The 21,391-nt window shown below is 50.5% G+C and overlaps 2 protein-coding genes across 4 annotated transcripts; one reads left to right on the top strand and one right to left on the bottom strand.

The window, feature by feature from the left end:
* Positions 1 to 10: 10 nt before the first annotated feature.
* Snrpa (small nuclear ribonucleoprotein polypeptide A) lies at positions 11 to 11,425 on the bottom strand. 2 transcript variants are annotated; one of them, XM_028855051.2, is made up of 7 exons: positions 11,340 to 11,425; positions 10,714 to 10,808; positions 6,588 to 6,760; positions 5,173 to 5,349; positions 2,723 to 2,896; positions 2,184 to 2,272; positions 11 to 388 (listed from the first exon to the last, which is right to left on the bottom strand). In XM_028855051.2, exons 2-7 carry the CDS (start codon positions 10,784 to 10,786, stop codon positions 229 to 231), a joined length of 846 nt encoding a protein of 281 aa, XP_028710884.1. In that variant the 5' UTR covers positions 10,787 to 10,808; positions 11,340 to 11,425; the 3' UTR covers positions 11 to 228. The 2 variants fall into 2 exon arrangements, with proteins under 2 accessions (XP_028710884.1, XP_028710883.1); XM_028855050.2 differs by having other exon boundaries at positions 11,273 to 11,400.
* Positions 11,267 to 19,117, top strand: C1H19orf54 (chromosome 1 C19orf54 homolog). Of its 2 annotated transcripts, none has more exons than XM_028855048.2 (7): positions 11,267 to 11,353; positions 12,314 to 12,744; positions 15,360 to 15,428; positions 15,859 to 15,983; positions 17,091 to 17,220; positions 17,311 to 17,381; positions 18,404 to 19,117. In XM_028855048.2, the coding sequence occupies exons 2-7, from the start codon at positions 12,431 to 12,433 to the stop codon at positions 18,730 to 18,732; spliced, it is 1,038 nt and encodes a 345-aa protein (XP_028710881.1). In that variant the 5' UTR covers positions 11,267 to 11,353; positions 12,314 to 12,430; the 3' UTR covers positions 18,733 to 19,117. The 2 variants fall into 2 exon arrangements, with proteins under 2 accessions (XP_028710881.1, XP_028710882.1); XM_028855049.2 differs by lacking the exon at positions 11,267 to 11,353 and adding an exon at positions 11,541 to 11,601.
* Positions 19,118 to 21,391: the final 2,274 nt, after the last annotated feature.

The raw sequence follows: 21,391 nt of genomic DNA, 5'->3' as shown, positions 1-21,391 counted from the left end.
ACAATAGTGGTGAAAAACCAAACCCCAAAAAACCACTTTAATCACAAGCTAACAGCGCCAGGTGCAATGTCTGGGGACAGACTCTGGGTACAATGCTGTGTGGCAACCACACACTCACTCGCGGCTCTGAGAAGGCCCCCAAGGGGGACTTACCTTCAGGGACTGAGCCAAGGGGGAGGGAAAGGGCAGCCCCAGAATGGGGAGTGAGATGCCCCATGGGGGAAGGCGCTACTTCTTGGCAAACGAGATCTTCATGGCATTGTTCTGCGTGATCTTAAAGCCTTGCAGGGCATCTCGGGCTGCCCCAGCCTGCACCTCGTTGTCAAACTCCACAAAGGCGATGTCGTGCCGCCCGGGAACCAGACGCACCTCCTTGAAGCCCGGGAACCTGGGAGGAGGGAACAGCAGACCTCAGAGATCATCTGAGCATTCGCCCAATATTTTGGCACCAACAAAATGACAGAGCCCAGAGATGCTAAGCTCCCTTCCCATCATGCACAGCCCAGACCCTATACCAAGATTCCCTGGACTAAACACAGGCAGAATCCCTACCATAAACACTGTCGAATAAAGTCTTAACAGCCCAACAACCACAATGTAGACCAAACAAGACACTGGCATCCCCGCTTCCCCCAAAGTCCATCCCCAGTCCCAGAAACTGGCACCAATCACTACTCTCATTCTTCTTGTTTTTGTTTTCTGTTTGTATTTTTTTCCAGACAGGTTTCTCAAGTGTAACCTTGGCTGTCCTGGAACTTGCTCTGTAGACCAGGTTGTCCTCAAACTCAGAGATTCACCTGCCTCTGCCTCCCAAGTGCTGGGATGAAGGCACTATCTTGATTTTGCTTTGTTGACACAGGGTCTCTGTAAGTAGCTCAGGCTGGACTTTTGATCCTCAGCCTGAGCACTGGGATTACAAGATGCTATCACACGTTTAACTTCCCTCTTTACTTCCTCCTGCTCAACAGACATCTTTTCCCATCAGCAGTCTCAAAATACGCAGTTTTGTGGAGATGGCATACCAGCTCTACTGTTTCCAGCTTTATTTAGTCTCTCAAAATCCCTTCTGCATAATTATAAACAACCCAGCCAGAGGCGGATCTCTGTAAGTTCAAGGCCAGCCTGGTTTACAGAGTGAAATCCAGGACAGCCTAGGATACACAGAAAATCCCTGTCCCTGAAAATGAATGAATGAATGGATGAATGAATGAATGAATGAATAATTGAATGAATAAATAAATAAAGAACCCAGCCACAGCTACACAAAGAAACCTTGTCTCAAAAAACAAAAACCAAACAAACAAAAGAACCATTCAAGCCCAGATATAGGTCACACCTGGGAGACGGAGGCAGGAGGATGGCTAGCCTGAGCTATATAAACTGCCAGTTTTTAATCATAAAGAAGCAGAGGGGGCTGGAAAGGACCCAGCAGTTAAGAGCAAGAATTGATCTTGCAGAGAACCCAAGTTCAGTTCCTAGCACCAATGTCAGGCAGCTCAAAACTACCTAAAACTCCAGCTCAGGAATATCTGATGCTTCTGACACATACACACAGGTCACGCATAACTAAAAATAAAACTAAGAAAATCTTTAAAAAACCTTCCATGCTCCAGGACTGACCCTCCCTCCACAGCACAGACAAGCCTGACAGCCTCTTTAGATGGGTACCAAATACCACCCCCACCTTGGGGCTCACGTGGCCCGGGCTACATAGTAGAGAAGGACCCCGACCTCAATCCTCCCCTTCAGCCTTCCAAGTGCAGAGACTACCTGCGTTCACTGCCACTACGCCCAGGGTTGACAAGACATTTCTGTAAGAGGTGCTCAGAGACATGAGGACAGGAATACTCAGCCCTATCCTCCACTCAAGGTCTACAGGTTCTACCACACTGGAAAGGCCAGAGTTCCTAGTGTCCCCAGTGCCCCTTGCCATTTTGGAACAGGCTGGCTCATGCCGGTCTAAACCAGCTCCACATTTTGCTCCTCTTTGGTTTTTCCCTTGTTGTGCAATGTCACAGACACAAAAGGCAGTCCAAGACCCAAAACACATGGTACCCACAGCACTGTGTGCCCCACGACCCATCTTCCTTTCCCCTTTCACACTTCCAGACACTAGAATGGCCACCGGAACCCTGGAACACAACACCCCACCCCACCCCCGCCCAGCCAGAAGCCCCACTCACTGATTGAAAAGCATGGACAGCATGAGCTCGTTGGTCTCCTCAGGCAGGTTGGTGAGGAACAGAATGTGATTGGGTGGATTCTCGGAGAGCTGTGGGGAGAGACAGCTGCCAATGAGCACGAGTTCCCCGAGAAGGATGCCTGGTACTGCACTCTGCTCACCACCCTGCTCAGTCTTTCTCGCATATTTGCTAATGCACACAATGTCATCCATCTCCCCACAGCCAGTGCCCCCAGAGATTGCAGGCCCAAGGCAGCAGAGACCTTCCAGCTTCTGCCACTGCTGTGTGCTGGGGCTAGGATGGTACACAGCTGGGGCCCTAGTGCGTGCACTACACCTGATTGCAGACCTTGATTAGCCTCATCCTGCTTCCCCCGACCAACACACAGGCCAACCCTCTCTGTCCCAGGATGCTTCAGCACTCATGGAGCTCAGCTCCAGTGCCACCTCCCACCTGATCTAAGAGCCCCATGCAACTGCTCTGCTTCTATTGGCGGACAATGCTTGTGAGACCTGGGGTGGGGGTAGGGGGTCACTTACAGGCTGGGCAGGCGGCATCTGTCCAGGCATGAGCTGCTGTGGGGGCATGGCCCCAGGGGGGATCTGGCCAGGAGCAAGGCCCGGTGGCGGGATCATGCCAGGTGGTGGCATGTAAGGAGGCTGGCCTGGCATGTGGTGCATAATGCGGGGTGCCTGAGTCATTGGTGGCATACCCTGTGGAGAAGAGAGGTAGGACTGATGGGCTACAGGTCAGGAAAAGGAAAGGTCACAGAGATGAGAGACAGAAAGAGAAAGACCCACACCTGAAAAGATAAAAAAAAAAAAAAAAAAAAAAACAACCCAGCACCAACAAACACCAAAGACTTGGATTCAAGAAAGAATGCTAAACCAAGAAAAGGGGTTTTGAAATAGTTGAAGGTACAATTAAAGCATGGCCCAACTTTGTTTGGTGTATAAAAAGAAACTAGAGGGGGGCTGAAGAGATGGCTCAGTAGTTAGGAGTGGGTACCACAACAATTTGGTTCCCATCACCCAGTCAGGCAGCTCACACCTTCCTGTGATTCTGGCTCTAGAGGATCCAATGCCCTCTTCTGGCCTCCACAGGCATTGCACTCATGTGCACATACATCCACAGACAGTCCCAAATAAAAAGTAACCCGCTATCCTTTTAGTGAGGCCATGGCTCTCTATGTAGCATGGCTGGTCTGAACACACAAGGCTCTGCCTACTTTGTGCTGGGATTAAAAGTGTGTACCACCACACTTGGCCCAAATATTAGATCTTCAAAGAAAAAAGAAAAGAGGACTGGAGAGGTGATTCAGTGGTTAAGAGCACTGCCTGTTTGTTATTCTATAGGACTAGGGTTCAATTCCCAGCAACCACATGGCAAATCACCAACACAAAAGTATAAAAAACAAACATAAAAAATAGGAAATCTAAAAAAGGAAAGAAATGAGAGCTAGCAACACAGCTCAGCAGGCAAAGGCACCTGCCTCCAAGCCCGACAACCTGAGTTCAACCTCCAGGACCCACCTGGTAGAAGAGAACTGACCTCGACCTCTGCTTGGGTCTCATGGCATGAACACTCACAAAGACACACAATGAGCAAAAATGTAATTTAAAAATGAAAACAAATCAAAGGTGGGAAAGGTGAGAAGAGAAGAAATGATAGCTGGACAAGCCAAAGACAGACACCACCACTAGCTGCAAAGTGCGACCCAGCCTGAGAGCCATGAGACAAAGACTCCTGAGAGTCAGAGGCTGAAGGAGGAGTCAAAATCCAGCCATCTTCTCTTTTATGCACAGTGTTTCTGGTGCCCTGCACAGAATGACATTCCACTTCTCATGTACTCACCAAGGTCACAAAGACATTTTGAAGGTTCCTTTAGAACCTTTATCAGGTCTGCTGTCATATTCAGGGCCATGATTCAGCTTGAGTTAACTTTTCTCAAATGAGGCCCAGCGTGACCTCAAACTCCTGATCCCTGCCTCCACCTCCCAAGCACTAGAATTGCAGGTGTGTGCTACTTTTATGATGCTGGGGATCGAACCCAGGACCTCGAGGGAGCTGGGTGAGCAGGCTACCACTGAGCCACATCCCTAGCCCTAGGCAGGGCTATGCTTTTCTCTTGTAGATCCAATTTCCCTGCATCAGAACTGCAGGACTCCTTAGGGCAGGATTCTAGACTCTGTTCTGCCCCATTAGCTTATCTCTCTATCCATAGGCCCATGGCAGGTCGTCATCTTGAAGGCTAGCACTCTAGAACCCTCTTCAGGCCTGGATAACGCTCCCGAACTGGTTCCCTCCTCCTACCACGGGACCAAGGACTGAACTCCAGTCGCCAGGCGAGCACTTTTAACAGCAGAGCTATAGCTGTCACGTTGGTTCCCCACAACTGTGTGCAGCGCCGCGGGGGTGCGCCGCAGCAGCAGCAGCAACGCAGGGAGCCTCCCACCCAACTATGGGGGTTTCACCTTTGGACTGATTTTCCTGTGTGATTTCTTTGCTCATTAACACAGAGAAACAACTCCTTCTTCTTCATTCTCCCTCCTGCTTGTAGCACTGGGGACTGATGTAGGGCCTCCCACAGGCTAAACTCATTTTTTTTTTTTACTTTATAACCCAGTAGTTTTTCTAAATTAAATTTGCCTATTATTTCTAACAGGAGACTGATAACTTTTGACTTTCTATAAAGCCACGGACTTAGCGCAAGTGGGCACGCAGGGACACAGAGACACAGATGTGCTAGCGCGCGTGTGCACACACAGACACACACATAAGTAAAGATACACAGAGCAAAACCAAAATCAAGGCGTGCAAAGGACAGACCATCAAACCAATCAAGTACACACTGGGGAACAGGCCCTCAAAAGACACTCCTCATCCACACGGTTCACCCGACCCAGCGGAACAAATCCCTCAATCTACCGCCACACCAGGCCACGTGGCTGAAGGCCTGACAGAGACATGTTCCTGAGCCCCGGCTTACCGGCACAGGCTGGACAGCGCCCACCACGGGGGCAGCTGCCCCACCCTGAACAGCCTTTTTGGCAGCTGGTGTCTCCTGACTCTTGGGCTTCCTCTTCTCTCGTTTGCGGTCTCTCTCCACAAAGGTACCCTTCATCTTGGCAATGATGTCTGAGTCAGTCTTGGCGTACTGGATGCGCTATCAATCAGAACAGACAGGTCAAGATCATGAAAATCAGAGAAAACTGCCAGAGTTCAAAATGAGACCTCCTGAGGAGCTTGCTAAGAAAAACTATAGAGACTGCTTGGCCATAACTTCTTCATCTGTAAAATGGGGATACTTTCCACTTGGCAGGATTGTGGTAGGAACTTAATAGGTCTAAGGGCCTGGAAGCAGCAGTACCTGGACTACAGCAAGCTGGTAACTGTAAGCCAGGCCAGGTGCTTACAGGCTCTCCTATGAAGAACCCAGACATATGCTCAGACACATAAAAATAAGATACTTAAAAAGGAAAACCTTAAAAAAAATTGTTTTTGAGACAGAGTCTCACTATGTAGACTTGGATGGCCTGGAACTCCCTATGTAGAACAGATTGGCCTAGAACTCATCTGCCCCTGTCTCCCTAGAAGTAAAAGCATGCCCCACCATGCCCAGCAATAAATAATTTTATTTTTAAAGACCCATGCTCAGAAGGGGACCTGGAGTGCAGCAGAGTGAACTTTGCAGCTCCAATGCTTAGGAAAGAGGAACCACAAAGGCTGGGGATCAAAGCCCATGAACACATGGCGCATGTAGCCACAGCACAGCCAGGGAGCTAAGGCATGAAAAGAGCTGGGCCTGGACTCTAGCTGCTCACGAGACTGAGGCAGAGGGATACTAAGTTCCATTTCTGCCTGGCTACACTGAGGAGGATTAGAGGGGGAGCAGGTAAGCTCACAAGGACAAAGGGGGAGCCTTTGGTGTGTGCCACCACCACCTGGTGCATTTGTGCTTTTCTAAGCAGGGGAGGCAGTGTTGTGATGAGCGCTCTCAAAAGGCCCTGTGGTGTGGAGCCAGGCCTGGGTGGGTGGAGCCAAGGGAAAAACAAGGCTTGGTCAGAATACGGAGCCACGTGATAAAGGCAGCAGGGAGAACATTCTGTAGGTTTGGAAGAAGAACGGGGCTTAGGGAATCCTTTTTTGGAAGAATGTTAGGCAAGCTCCCATTCTATACTCCAGGTTGGGTTGGAACGCCGGCAATCCTCTTGCCTCAGCCTCCTGCATGAGCCACTGTGCTCAGTTTCTTGATCATTCTGTGTCCCCACAGCCCAGTGTAAGGAACACGGAATGTAAAGGAACAGCAAGGAAGCTGAGCAACACTACGGTCACAGGCCCACACCCACCTAGTCTCCTGCAGCACACATACACACAAACAACCTTCATATTCAAGATGCTCACCATGGGCTTGTCGTAGAAGGGGAAACCTTGCATGGAACGCAGGGCATTAGTGGCGCTGCTGACCTCCTTGAAGATGACAAAGGCCTGGCCCCTCATCTTCAGGCTCCGAGACACCAGGATATCCAGGATCTGGCCAAACTGGGAGAAGATGGCATACAGGGACTTCTTGAGCTCTGCATTCAGGGAAGACAAGACACACTGTGACAAAAGGCCTGGGCACTGTGTCCTGGGATTTGTACTATCCTTAGAGAATGGACAGCCCAAATGAGGATCCACCTGCCAAGTGACACAATACCCAGAATGCTACAGCTCAAGAACCAACAATTGCTGGATAGTGGTGGCACACACCTTTAATCCCAGCACTCGGGAGGCAGAGGCAGATGGATCTCTAGGAGTTCAAAGCCAGCATGGTCTACAGAGCGAGTTCTGGAACAGTCTACAGAGCGAGTTCTGGAACAGCCAGGTTTACATAGAGAAACCCTGTCTTAAAAAAGTCAAAAAGGGGGAAAAAAAAAAAGACCCCACAATAAGAGAGACAGCCTAGAACTACTCAAGTGGACATGTTCACATGACCCCACAGCTGCAGTACCTGCTCTACACTCACTGTTGAAAAAGCAAGCACAAGTACTTCTCGCCATCAGTCTCCCGCTAAGCTGGCCTCCGGGTCCTGTCTTAAGCCTGATGTGCCTTTTTTAAAATCTGAGATGGAGTCTGATTCTAGAACCTCAAACTCTGAGCAATCATCCTGCTTCGGTCTCTAAATTACAAGCATGACCTAGTCTCTAACCACACCTTAGCCTCTGCACTCTCTTCATGGAATGTCCTTTCCCTGACGTTTCCAAGACTGTCCTCTTCGAGCCCCTTCAGTTTCGACATAATCTGCCACCGCCAAGAGGCCCTCTCCAACTGCACTGTCTACATGCCCCTCTTGTTCTCCTTATCCTGCTTGTCTTCCCTTCCCCACCTGACGTCAAAAGTTCACTTACTGACAATCTCTAACAGCTAAAGGCCTGTGATGGCCTAAGGCTAAATCCCAGCACTCAGGAGCTCGAGGCAGAAGGATCAGGTAGGCACTTGAAGTAATTCTCTGCTACACGGTAAGTTTGAAGCCAGCCTCTGGTACATGAGACCATCTATAAAAACAAAACAGCTGGGTAAGATGGTATGTATTTAATCCCAGCACTCAAGAAGGAAAGGCCAGCCCAGTCTGGTCTACATTGAGATCCAGTCCAGCCAGGGCTACATGGTAAGACCTTGTCTTTAAAAACAAAACAAGGGCTGGAGAGATGGCTCAGCCGTTAAAGGCTAGGCTCACAACCAAAAATATAAGAGTTCGGTTCCCAGCACCCACGGCTGTCTCTCCAGCCACAAAAAAAAAAAAAAAACAAAAAAATAAATAAATAAAAAATAAAAATAAAAAAAATAATAAAATAAAATAAAAACAAAACAAAGCTGGGTGGTGGTGGCGCATGCCTTTAGTCCCAGCACTCGGGAGGTAGAGGCAGGTGGATCTCTGTGAGTTCCAGGCCAGCCTGGGCTACAGAGTAAGTTCCAGGACAGGCTCCTAAACTACACAGAGAAACCCTGTCTCGAAAAACCAAAAAAACAAAACAAAACAAAACAAAAAGCAGCAAAGCTATAAGCCCAGCCCAGTCAGATGTAGTAGTGATACACATCTTTTCTGACAGGGTTTCTCTGTGTAGCCCTGGCTGGCCTCAAACTCAGAGATCCACCTGCCTCTGCCTCCTGAGTGCTGCGATTAAAGGTGGGCACACATCTTAATCCCAGCACTCAAGAGGCCAGCTCGACCCTGCCCCCCCCCCCAAAAAAAAATCACTGAGGAATGAGCCACCACAAATTGCTTTAGCAAGGTAACTTCATTAAATCCTTACAACTCCATAAGGCAGTATCATTCACACAGTAGCTCCAAGGCTTGAAGGCTTGGACAATTTAGAGACACCAGCCGTTTTTCTGGCACTCCAGCTCCACACCCCTTTTCAACACTTCTCAGACTGTGTCTTACTAAGTTGTTCAAGCTACGCCTGAACTATTCTGTGGCCCTGACAGATGTCGAGTTTGGAATCTGCCTGCATGGGCCTCCACAGAAGCTGGACTTCAGTCCTATGCCCGCACGACACATTTTCCATTCCTTTTCCAGTATTCATCCCCAAGCGGCAGCATCTTAGCTCCCTTCACACACGGTGGCTGCCCTTCCCAGCCCTAGGGAACAGAAGGAACCCTCTGCTTTACTGTGAGTCCTGTTTGCTATGGTGTGAGGCAGTTTAGAGAGGCTGGTGGTGCTGGGTCCAGACAGAAATTGAACTGTGGACCTGGCTTGGCCAAACCCTTCTCAGTGTCCTCAGGATATGTGCTCCAGGCTGGGGAACATTTATTTACTTTGTGTATGGTGGGGGGTTGGGGTGGAGACAAGGAGTGGGGGGGGAGGGAGGGAGTAAGCACACAGGCGAGACGATGACTTTCGAGAGTCAACTCTCCTACCACTGAGTCCCAGGAACTGAGTGAGTCTCCCGCCTCTGCCCTCAAATGGCCAGAACTCCTTTTCCTCAATCACTACCCCTGCTGAACTCAGCCCCAGCAAGCTCGTGTGGCACACACGTGGAAGTCAGAGGATGTTCTCCTCCCACGGTGGGACCTGGGAAAGTCAGACTTGGCGGCAAGCATGCTTACCAGCAGAACTACCTTTCAGGTCCTCTCTGACAGTTTTCCCAGGCGGTCCTAAAAATTAGTATTTACCCTCCACTAACTTCAGAATACCACTTCCAAAAAGGTACATGCAAAGGGGCCAGTGAAATGGTGGTAGAGCTTCCACTTCACAAGCCTTGTGATCCTGACTGTGACGTCAGGAACCCACAGCGGAACGAGAACAGTCTCCCTAGAGTTGTCCTAATCAAACACGTACATCCACATTTACAGACACAAAATAAATACAGAGAAAGACATACTTCTGCTTCCTTTCCACATGTGCGCCAGAATCCAGCCTTTGCAGAAAAGTGAACATTCTACCCCTGGGCCTTCCTTACTCCCAGGCAAGAATTGAATTATGTGGTGGAGGTTTTGTTTAAAAATTATAACCTTTAAAAAATATTTTTATTTTATGTGTGGGTATTTTGTCTGGAGAATCCAGAAGAGGATGTCATGTGCCCTAGAACTAAAGTTACAGACAGTTATGAACCTACCTTGCATGCTGGGACCCAAACTTGGGTCCTCTGGGAGAGCAGGCGGTGCTTTTAACCACTGAGCCATCTCTCCAGGCCAAGTATGTTTCTTAGTTGCTGAGGTTCAAACTCAAAGCCTTACTCATGCTAGGCAAGACTAACACTAATTCCAATCCTCAATCCTTTTGGAGTCAGGATCTTGCTATGTAGCCTAGGCTGGTCTGTAACTCAAGATCCTCCTGCTTCAGTCTCCTGAGGACTGGGATTACAGGCCTGCACCACCATACCCAGAGAAATTGTCTTTGGTTTTTTTCACTTGTTCTGATCATGCAGCCCAAACTGGCTTCGCTGCCACTCTCCCTAAGTAACAGATTTATGGCCTCTGCCACCCAGCCCAGTCCGAGAATTTGCTTAACCAGTGTCCCACACTTATGTCCCAACCATTTTTCTTCTTACTTATTTGATCTTAAGCAAGTTATGCCACCTGAATTCCAATTTCTTAATCTGAGAGGCTTGTGAGAATTAAATATATCCAAGACTACAGAATCCTGTATCCATCACCCATGTTACATAGCATTCACTGCTCATCATTTCTGTTATCTGCACAGTAGCCAGTCACTAAGACCACCACCCAGAGGCCAGTGACAGAGAGCGTCTCCATGATAGCAGATTGACCTGGGCTTGATGGAGAAAAAGATCCCCAAAGGTTTCACAGAAAGAAGGGACCAGTGAGTGAAAACTCTGAAGATTATCAACAATGCGCAGGTTAAAGAGCAGAGTGTAAAGGGTGGTTAAGGTGTGTTGGAAACCAAGGACTCCGTATGTACAAAGGCCAAAGTTAACTCTTAACAGACCGAATGGGGATGGCTGAGAAAGAAAAATGGATGTTAGAGGTGTTGGGGGTCAGCTCATGTGAGAGCCCCTAGAGTACAGGCTATCCCGAAACTTACCATCCTTCTTGATCTTCTCATTGAGATTGTTGATATAAATAGTGTGGTTGGGACGGGTTTCAGGAACTGCCATGGTGTGAGATGCTCAGGGACAGCTTAAAGGGAGAAAAAGAGGCGACTTCAGCCCTATGTTTCCCAAAATTCTTTGTTCCTAAGGGCTGGTAGGCTCTGCTCAGGGATCCTTTCAAGAGGAAGTTGGGTAAGATCGGAACTGGGGAAGGATGGCACAGCTTGGCAACAAAGCCAGCGTAGGACTCCGCTTCTCCAGCCCGCGTGCTAAGGGGATCTAGAGGGTAACTACGAATCCCAGAATGCTCTACGAGTCCTGGCAGGCGGAGCGTACCAAGCGGCGATTCCCATTAGTCCACGCGCGCGAACGGCGTCCCAGGAGGAAAAAAGAACCCGGATGTCGGTCAGTTTAGAAAGTAGGGACCGATTTGGGACATCCTAGTCTCTCAGAGAGAGGTCTCTCGAAGTGACGCAGCCGAAGGCCCGACGCCAAGTGCTCCACCCGCCTCCCCGGCGCCAAGGGCCGTCTACACGCGCGGGAATTCGCTACCTGAGCCACCGCGCCTGCCACGCGACTCCGCTCAGCCACCCGGCCGCCTCCGCCGCGAGCTGCTCACCGCGCGCAAACTCGGTAGGTGGACTGTTTGCAGTGAGTCGCTTCCCCGGCCTCAGCGCCTGCCAATGAAAGGAACACTTGGGTTCCCGCCTTAGTGATAGTCCCCGCCCCCTCCCTGAGTGGGCAGACCAATCAAAGAAGGCGACGAGCTTTCGGCCAATCGGGACGTGGCCAGAGCTCCAGGGCTTTCCAGACTGCATGTCTAAGCCACACCTCTTCCCCTTCCGCCCCGGCCTTTGGTCACGTGGTCGTCAAGGAGCGTGGTACGGGTTGCGGGTTCGATCACGTGGGATGAGAAAGGGCGGTGGAGCCTGACAGGGTCGAGGCCATTTGCTCCCGGCGGGAAGTGTGTGGAAGTTCCTAAGTTCCGTTCCCTAGTCGAGCGGTCTAGCGACTTAGTCGACCCGTGATCGCTGAGCTGTTGCAACTCTCGTACTTCCCTGCCCACCGCTAGGCTGTTTGCCCTGCCACGTGCCTTTTTTAACCTCTTGACCTCTAGCTCCTAAGGTCAATTATAACTTCAAATTCGAGTCAGGGGTGTGAGATGAGGCAGGTCACCCCACACCACACCCCAGATCTGAGCCTCCTTTTTACAGAAGTGACCAATACTAGCTAGCTCCCAAATTTCCCTCCTAATGTAGCCACAGCCCCATAGCACAGTCCACCCTTCAGGGTCCTTCATCTTTTGATTTAACCCAGTTTCTGTTTCCACTGCTTCAACCAGGTTCCCCCAGACCAACTGGTCAGGCACCGTATTCTGCAATTCAACTCTAATTTTTGCTTTATTTATTGGTTGCTTGGTTGGTTGTTCAAGACAGGGTTTCTCTGTGTAGCTTTGGAGCCTATCCTGGATCTTGCTCTGTAGACCAGGCTGGCCTCGAACTCACAGAGATCCGCCTGCCTCTGCCTCCTGAGTGCTGGGATTAAAGGCATGCACCACCACCGCCTGGCTTATTTTTTTAATTTTTAATACAGATTTCTATGTGGAGGCCTGAATACCACATCCAGTTGCTCTAAAAACTTAGATCTCCATCTGTGAGAGATTTGGGAGGATCGTATTATTTGCACATCAGCTCTTCCTGAAGACTCCACATGACTTCTCCATGCTCCTTCCCTCCAAAACCCACAATCCCTCCAATAATCCACGAGCCCCAAGACCCCAACATTCCACCTCCTTTACCCCCAAGTCCCCTGGACTTAGCTTTGCCACCCCTTCCCTGTAGTCTCCAAGCTTCTGTTCCACCCCCACCCCCACCGCCCCCTCCGCCCTCTGCTGTGGAGGTTGTTCCTCCTCATGTCTACGGCCTGGAGAAGAGCCAGCTCCTGAAGGAGGCCTTGGAGAAGGCTGGCCCAGTCCCCAAAGGCAGAGAAGATGTGAAGAGGCTCCTGAAGCTGCACAAGGACCGGTAGGCTCTCCAGACCCTCAACTCCACCCCAGGTCTCATCCAAGCATCTGGGTTTGCAAATCACTTCAGCCACCCTGTCTCCGGGGTTCCCATTTCCTTGATCTCAAACAGCCAGGTGCCCTAAGTCCTCTGCCTAGCTCTTCAGTGGTTGGCCTCCAGCAATAGAGAGCAGCTTCTGCACATTCCTGGTTCTGAGGCAGAGGCCCGATGCTTCTGCCCCTCCAGACAGTGACTCCCAGATTAGCCAAGGTTGTGATAATAGGGCCCAAAGAAAGTGTGTAACTCAGTGGTGGCTTCTGAAAGAGAAGCAGCTACAAATGCTAGTGAGGGAGCAAGTTATGGAGGCCTGTGCCGTGAGAGCAGGCAGCATCTATAGTAAAGATATATGTGTTGTTTTCAAAGAACTAGCAAAGAGGAGCTGGGAAAGTAGGCAAACAGCAGCCCACACCGAGTGTGGCAGGCTGGATGAAGGAATTTGGACTGTCCTGAGGCCTCTGATGAGCCAGGGAAAGGCTTTGCTCAAAAAAGGACTGCTGTTAGGACTGGAGGTCATGAATAGAATTCAAGGTCTCAGGAAGAAATATGATGTACCCAGGGACACAGGCAATCAGGGAAGAGGGTAGAGAAGAGACCACAGGCCCCTGTCCAAACTGATAAACTCCCAGTGCTTGGTATAGGGGCACATGACTGTTATCCCAGAGCTCAGGAAGCTGAGCAGGAGATGAGTTCCAGGTAAGACTGAGCTACATAGCGAGACCTTGTCTTGGAAGAAAGGATGGGAAGGAAGGAAGAAAGGAAGGAAGGGAGGAAGGGAAATTCTTAAACTCCCCAACCACACTTATAAGGCACACCAAGTGCCGCAGCCACCATTATGCGACTGAATGCAGACACTTGTCACACCTGTCATACCACATAGGTAGTATATGTCAGATTAAAAGGATTTGTTTACTTTGCTTTACTTTTTTATTGTTTTTGAGATAAGGTCTCATGTAGCCCAGGCTGACCTCAAACTCTATGTAGCTGAGAACACCTGTTCCTTCTCCCTCCACTTCAGAAGATGACAGGTATATATTACCACCACCAGATGTCTGGGGTGGTAGTTTGAGACAGGGTCTCTGTATGTAGCCCAGGCTAGCCTGGAATTCACTATGTAGGCCAGTGTAGGCTGGCCTGGAACTCACAGAGATCCACTTTTCTTCCCCCTCCAAAGTGCTGTGATTAAAGGTGTGCACTACAATACTGGTCTGTTTGTTTGTTTTGTTTTTTTTATATTGACCCAGTGTCACACTCTAGCTCAAGCTGACCGAACGTCTATACAGCCCAAGCAGTCCTGCCAACGTGAATTACCATGGTTGACTGAGTTTTTTTAATATTTGTTGCTCTCAGCAACCTCACAGAACAGGAACTGTTACTTTCCCGTTTTCTGGTTGAGAAAGCCGAGACTCTTAGAGGGCTAGAAAGATGACTCAGTGGTTAAGAGCATCCTCTGCTCTTGCAGAGGACCTCAGTTCCCAGCACCCACATGGTGTGACTTAACCATAACTCCAGATCTAGAGGATCCAGCACCTTCTGGCCTCTGGGTATCCACACAGGTGGCATACACTCACATACACATAAGTCAAAGGAAATCTAAAATGAAAGAAAGCTGAAACTCTTAGGGGCAGTCACTTAGCCACAGTTCAAAGAAGGGGGAGGTCTCCGTTTGAATTCCAGTAGGGGATTTGGTGCTTCTGCCCTGCTGTAGTCAGGATTATCTCAGCTGAGAACCTGGAGCTTTGTGTGTTCATCCTGTGTGTGAGCATCCCCATTACCACCCCTGGCTTTGCCCTCCCACTGGCCTTGGAATAGAAAAAGCAAGCATATGACCCTAAGCCTTGAGCAACTGAGATGTCTGAAACCATGTGGCTACCTCAGGGCAGGGCTGCTCAGGCCTGCTCAGATTCATCAATGCAGTGATTTCTTGGGCCTTAAGCATATTGTCACCTGGTTTTGCTCAAGGCTGAATTAAATCTATTTAATTGTGTCTATATAGGTATGCTACAGTGTTTGTGCATGTGAGGTCTGAAAACACCTTGCATGAGTCAGTTCTCTCCTTCCCACAAGTAGCTCCTGGGACTCCAACTCAAGTTGTCAGGCTTGGCAGAAGGCACCTTTATCCACTGAGCCATCACACCAGCCCCTGGTGGGGAGAATAATCAGGCACTGGTCATGGTAGCACACCTTTAATCCCAACACTGGGGAAACTAAAGCAGGAAAATCACCATTGGTTGGAGGCTAGCCTAGGCTTCATTTGGAGATAATGTCTACAAAAAAAGAGAAAAAAACCTTAGCATTTGGGTATAAAACATACCACCTTCTAGAAATTTCCTCAGGTAAATCTTTATGACTCCTGGTTGCACAGGTTCTGCATTTGCTCTTTGTCTTTCAAGCCCTCTGAGAAGCAGCAAGAAACAGGCAAAAGGATAATTCCCACCTCTACCCTCAGAATGAATAGAAAGCTGAGGCTTTGGGTCACTGCCTCAGCAGGGGAGTGGACCTGGGACCTTAGGACGGCTCAGTCTCCAGGGAGTGAGTTCAGAGCTGTTCCCTTGTGACTTATCATTGTTCTGCTTCAGGTTTCGAAGTGACTTGCAATGGATCCTCTTTTGTGCTGACCTACCATCCCTCATCCAAGAAGGCCCTCAGTAAGTGCCCATTGCCCTGATGCAAGAGGGCTCTGCCAGTTTTCTACAGCCAAGCTGGCACTGTGGGACAAGCACCTCCCCCCAGGCATCCTGGGGAGGAGAGAGAAAGCAGAGCATCTTCCACATCATGATGTGTGTGTGTGTGTGTGTGTGTGTGTGTGTGTGTGTGTGTGTGTCAGTCACAGAAGGAACGTTCAAGTGAGTAAGTGAATGAACCCCAGTGAGTGCACAGATGAGATGGTCCATCTCCTCTCCACTTTGGCACCTGTTCCCAGGAAGCCCAGGTTTGTCCCCACCTTCCAGCCTGTTCTCTCCACCTGGCATGGGAGGGGAGGCGAGTCCTCTAGACGGCACACCTCTCGCCTCCTCTGAGGTCAGGGGAGTCCAGTAGAGACATGGCATGCGCTGCAGAGTGGGCTGTCCCTCCCAGGTGTGGACTGGTGGCCTTGTGGATGGCAGGCACTCTTCTGTCAACTCCTGACAGCGTCTCTCTGCAAAGACTGGTGCAGATAGCCATGGAGAGAGGCTACACGGTGCAGGGAGAGATGTTCTCTGGTGAGTTGCCTGGGAAATACCTCAAGCCCTAAGTTCCACTGGCTCCTCTCTAGGCCAGCTAAGGCACTGAAGATGCATGAAGGGATCTCATTCCCTCCTCCTGACCTGCCTCCTTACAGTAGAAGACCAAAGTTGTTACCAGGAGAAGTCAAACCATTATTATGGCAAAGTGGTTAAACAACTGACCCTTTGTGCCTCACTTGTAGTTCTGGGAATTGAACACAGGGCTCTAAGGCAAGTGCTCTACCATTGAGCCACACCCTGGTCCCTCACTGGGGGATTCTAGACAGGGGCTCTACCACTGAGCCACACCCCCAGCCCCTCACTGGGGGATTCTAGGCAGGGGCTCTACCATTGAGCCACACCCTGGTCCCTCACTGGGGGATTCTAGACAGGGGCTCTACCACTGAGCCACACCCCCAGCCCCTCACTGGGGGATTCTAGGCAGGGGCTCTACCACTGAGTCACACCCCCAGCCCCTCACTGGGGGATTCTAGGCAGGGGCTCTACCACTGAGCCACACCCAAGCCCCTCACTGGGGGATTCTAGGCAGGGGCTCTACCATTGAGCCACACCCTGGTCCCTCACTGGGGGATTCTAGACAGGGGCTCTACCACTGAGCCACACCCCCAGCCCCTCACTGGGGGATTCTAGGCAGGGGCTCTACCACTGAGTCACACCCCCAGCCCCTCACTGGGGGATTCTAGGCAGGGGCTCTACCACTGAGTCACACCCCCAGCCCCTCACCGGGGGATTCTAGGCAGGGGCTCTGCCACTGAGCTCTAACTCCAGCACTTTTTTTCCTTTTGAGATATGGGCTTACTAAATTGCTCAGCGTGGTCTTGAACTCACTGGGTAGCCCAGGCAGGTTTTGAACATCTGATCCTCCTAACTCAACCTCTGGAATAGCTGGGATTACAGTTCTATGCCATCAGGCCCAGCTTGTGCCTCATTTTCTGAACTTACACAAATGATAAGCCATTTTGAAATGTTCTCATTCATGTATTTATTTATTTAATCCATACTTTCTCCCTCTCCCCCTCCCTCCCTCTCTGTCCTTCCCTCCCTCCCTCCCTCTCTTCCCTTCCCCCCCTCACCCTTCTCCAGTGGCTGACATGGCCAAACTGGCCCAGGAGACCTTGGACTGCGAGACTGAGCTCCTCTGTGGTGGCCTGGGTGGTCCCAACAGAGGTCCGGTCCTGCAGCACCTCATCACTGGACATCCCTTGCTCATCCCGCATCCTGGGGCCAGGGAGGGAGCAGGGTAGGAATGGTGAAGGGCGGGACCCAGGGCCACACACAGTTTGGACCTTAACACCAGCTCCAGCTATGATGAGGATTTCAACCACGAGCCGTGTCAAAAGAAAGGCCACAAGGCCCACTGGGCAGTGGCTGCAGGTACGTCCACCCCACCTCTACCCCATGTGCTGCTCCCAGAGCTCCTACCCACCGTCAACCCTGCTCACACTGTATCACCACTGAAGGGGCTGGCCATGCACTAAGGGTTCGAACAAGAGCTTGGCCCCCCTCTTCCCGATGTGGTAGTTAGCAAAAAGCTCAGCAGGCATCAGGTCCCTCGAGTATCTGCCGATTAGAGTTCCCACAAACAGGCTCAGCACAGACTAGGGGGCAAGGGGATCGAGGCGCAGCCCAGCCTCTTTAGACTCCATAGTTCTGCCTAAGTTTCTTCACCGCTCTGGGCCTGTTGTCCATCTGGAAATTGAGGGGGTGTCGGAGGGGCATTAGAAGAATTTGAGAGGTTTCTGTGGCTCACGGTCGGGGGTGGTTCATGGAAGGGAGGCATGTCAGCTGATGGCTCTACTAGTGACGCAGGAGCTGGAGGTCCAGCCAGTTCTTGGTTGACCAGGAAGCAGAGTGCTCCACCCAGAACCAGAGATTGGACTATAACCCTGCACTTGCACTTCAGCCCCACCCCAGTCATCCACTTCCTCCAGCAAGGTCCCCCCCACCTCCTAAATGTGGGAGCAGCTCCCAACACAGCACCACCCACTGGAGGCCACAAGTCCCAACACTTAACCCCGAGGGGATAGTGCACATACAGACAGTCATAGAGGCAGCCCTGCCTCCTCTTCAGGCTGCCCGGTGGGCATGTGACTCCTACGGCACACGGGGACACCCTGCATGTGTCTGTCGCCAGCACTGTGGCCTCCACCCGTGTTTCTGGCCCTGTGTGGGGTGTTTCTGGGGCAGCTGGAGGTGTTGGGGTTCTTCGTTTCGGTGCCGCCCCCACCTTCAGTGTGCTTCAGATACCTGAGACTTGGAAGCCAGAGGCCCAGCTTGTACCCAGAGTCCTAACTGGGGCGGCAAGGCAACACCTGGCCTGGAGGGTCACAGAGGAGTCAGGAGCCCTGGCACCTAGCTGTAACCCAGGCAACTCACATCCTCTTCCTGTCCCCCAGGGGTCCTGATAGGTGTGCAGAGTGTGCCAATCCCTGGCTACATGGAAGACTCTGAGTTGCCAGGCCTCTTCCACCCAGTGCCTGGGGTACCCAACCAACCACCATCCTTCCCAGAGGAGAGCTCCCCAGGTGCCATCTTCCTTCTCTCCAAGCAGGGCAAGAGTTGGCATTACCAGCTGTGGGACTACAACCAAGTCCGGGATAGCAACCTGCAGCTGACGGACTTCTCTCCTGCAAGGGCCGCCGATGGGCGGGTGTACGTGGTACCTGCTGGTGGGGTACAGGCTGGCCTCTGTGGCCAGGTCCTGCTGCTTAGACCACGAGGGTGAGCCATTAGCTGGGGCTGGGGCACCTGCCTTGAACTTCCCTCCATCCCGGCTGGAGTGTCCCAGCTTCATCCCTTGTGTGGTGTCTACAGTCCAACCTGTGTCTTGAGGACCTCCTGCTAGGACTCTTTCACAGGATCACCCCAGCTATGTAGTCACAAGCTTAGCCATTGTCCACAGTCTAAATTTATTACTTGCAGGATTAAGCACTCCTTTGGTTAAGGAAAACTTGGTTTTGTGGAGTTTTTGTTTGTTTGCTTGCATGTTTTTTAGAGCATGATCTCTGCCTGGAGGTGATGGCACATACTCCAAAACCCAGCACTCAGAAGGGAGAGGACTGGTTCTCAACCTGTGGACCCCCTTTGGGGGTCAAATGACCCTTTCACAGGGGTTGCCTAAGACCACTGAAAACATATTTACATTATGATTCATAACAGCAAAATTACAGTTATGAAGTAACAAAAATAATTTTATGGTTAGTGGTCAGCACGCCATGAGGAACTGTATTAAAGGGTCACAACATTAGGAATATTGAGAACCACTGAGGTAGGGGCAGAGGGGTCTCTGAGTTCAGGATCATCCTGGTTTACATAGCATAGCAGACTCCATGCCAGCCAGGGCTACATAGTGAGATCTTTTCTCAAAAAGCAAAAACAACAAAACCAGGGGTCTAATTTGTAGCCCTAGATGACCTAGAATGACCTATGTAGTAGACCACGTTGGCCCTAACCTCACAGAGATCTGCCTGGCTTTGCTTCCTGCATGCTGGGATTAATGGTGTGTTCCCCCACGCTCAGCCTAGAGAAAGACTCTTGATAGTAACTAAGACCCTAGCAGTGTCTTCCCACCGGAATGTGACACCCATTGATCTCTTTGGGGGCATCTTTTTAAGACACTGTCAGTTCGCTGGACATCTACAACAGCCTGTACCCCCTGCTACCCCCACCATCTCCAAGTTTGCTCACAGGACAGAAATTAACCCAACTCCCTTCTCCTTGGCCTACTCAGACTATTGCTCACCTGTCTGACAGCCATGATGGACTTTCAGATACTAAGACTGCAGGTGCCAACACCAGCCCTGGGCTGCATATGATGATCACTCTCCTTGAGCTGGCCAGATGGCTAATGGGTAAAGGTGCTTGCCAAGCCTGGTGACCCAGGGACCCATGTGATAGAACTGGTTCCCACAAGTTGTCCCTCACCTCCACTTGGTTGCTGTGGTACTTGTGCATTCAACACAAATTCAAATATAAATAAAACATTTTAAAAGCCTACTTCCCCTAACTTCTGCATCCTGGCTCCAATATCATTTCTCGAGAGTCCCTAGGACCCCTCTTCTTCCACATGAGGGGAAGAGAGGAATATGATGTAGGGTTTTTTGCTTGTTTTTTTTAAAGATTATTATGTATACAGTGTTCTGCCTGCGTGTATGCCCGCACACCAGAAGAGGGCACCAAATCTCATAGATGATTGTGAGCTACCATGTGGTTGCTGGGAATAGAACTCACGACCTCTGGAAGAGCAGCCTCTTAACCTCTGAGCCATCTCTCCAGCCCATTTGCTTTTCCAGACAGTTCTTGTTACGTTATGCAGTCCAGGTTAACCTTGCATATGCCACATCCTGCCCAAGGCTGGGATAGTGGTGCAGACCTATAATCCCAGCATTTGGAAGGCAGAGGCCAGAGGATCAGTTCAAGTTCATCATTGCTACCCGACAAGTTCAGGGCCAGCTTCAGCTATATGACTCTTAAACCACATAGGAAGCAGTTGTGTGTGACTCCTGCTTTATCCATCCTAACGAATCAACTATAAGGAAAGTAATAGGCACCTGGTACACCCACTCGGAAGGGGAGGAACAAGTCTTGGTTGCCACTGTACTCCCATTACCCAGCAAAAGATCACATATTCAGGGAGATGTAGGGTACAGTGTGTAGTAAGCAGTGAGTGGGGTAGGTAGCAGTCTGTCTGAATCCTGACCCCGATATTTGATTGGCACTGTCCTGGTTCATTGTACTAGAGCTCAAAGGACTAGTTAGGAGGCCTGTGTCTTTGCATGGTCTAGCATAAAGCCAGGCCCAGGAGAACTACAATTCAGGCTAGGCATGATGGCACATACCATCTCAGTACTCAAGAGGCTGAGTCAGGTGGGTCACGGTGAGTTTGAAGCCAGCCTGGGCTACATTGTGAGTACCAAGCAGGTTTGGGCTACAAAGCAAGATCTGTAATCCCAGCACTATGGAGGCCAAAGAAGAGGACCTCACGTTCCAGACCAGCCTGAGCTAGTGAGAAAGAACCTGTCTCAAATTAAAAGAAAGGGGCTGGAAAGATGGCTCAGCAGTTAAGACCACCCACTGCTCTTGCAGAGTTTGGATCCCAGAACTGACATCAGACAGCTCAAAACCACTCCAGCTCCAGAGGCCATGGGGTCCCATGCCCTCTTCTGGCCTCCTTAGGCACCTGAACACATGTAACTAACACACACATACAAAAATACAATTTTTTTTTTTTTTTGCATGTGTGTGTTTTCAAGACGGATTCTTTGTGTAGCCCTGGCTGTCCTGGAACTCTCTATGTAGACCAGGCTGGCCTTGAACTCAGAGATCCACCTGCCTCTGCCTCCTGAGTGCTGGGATTGAAGTTGTGCACAACCACTGCCTGGTGG

This window comes from Peromyscus leucopus, chromosome 1 (genome assembly GCF_004664715.2).
Source record: "Peromyscus leucopus breed LL Stock chromosome 1, UCI_PerLeu_2.1, whole genome shotgun sequence".
In the NCBI taxonomy this organism is placed as follows: domain Eukaryota; kingdom Metazoa; phylum Chordata; class Mammalia; order Rodentia; family Cricetidae; genus Peromyscus; species Peromyscus leucopus.
The sequence above is the reverse complement of the archived record's forward strand: the minus strand, read 5'-3'. Positions and strand labels throughout refer to the sequence as shown.

Coding starts and splice junctions, on each gene's coding strand:
- Snrpa (XM_028855051.2), bottom strand. CDS start 10,786: ATGGCAGTTCCTGAAACCCGTCCCAACCACACTATTTATATCAACAAT. Junction 6,761..10,713: donor TGAGAAGATCAAGAAGGATG/GTAAGTTTCGGG, acceptor CCCTGAATGCAG/AGCTCAAGAAGTCCCTGTAT. Junction 5,350..6,587: donor CCTTCTACGACAAGCCCATG/GTGAGCATCTTG, acceptor TCTGATTGATAG/CGCATCCAGTACGCCAAGAC.
- C1H19orf54 (XM_028855048.2), top strand. CDS start 12,431: ATGACTTCTCCATGCTCCTTCCCTCCAAAACCCACAATCCCTCCAATA. Junction 17,221..17,310: donor GGACATCCCTTGCTCATCCC/GCATCCTGGGGC, acceptor CACCAGCTCCAG/CTATGATGAGGATTTCAACC. Junction 17,382..18,403: donor CCACTGGGCAGTGGCTGCAG/GTACGTCCACCC, acceptor CCTGTCCCCCAG/GGGTCCTGATAGGTGTGCAG.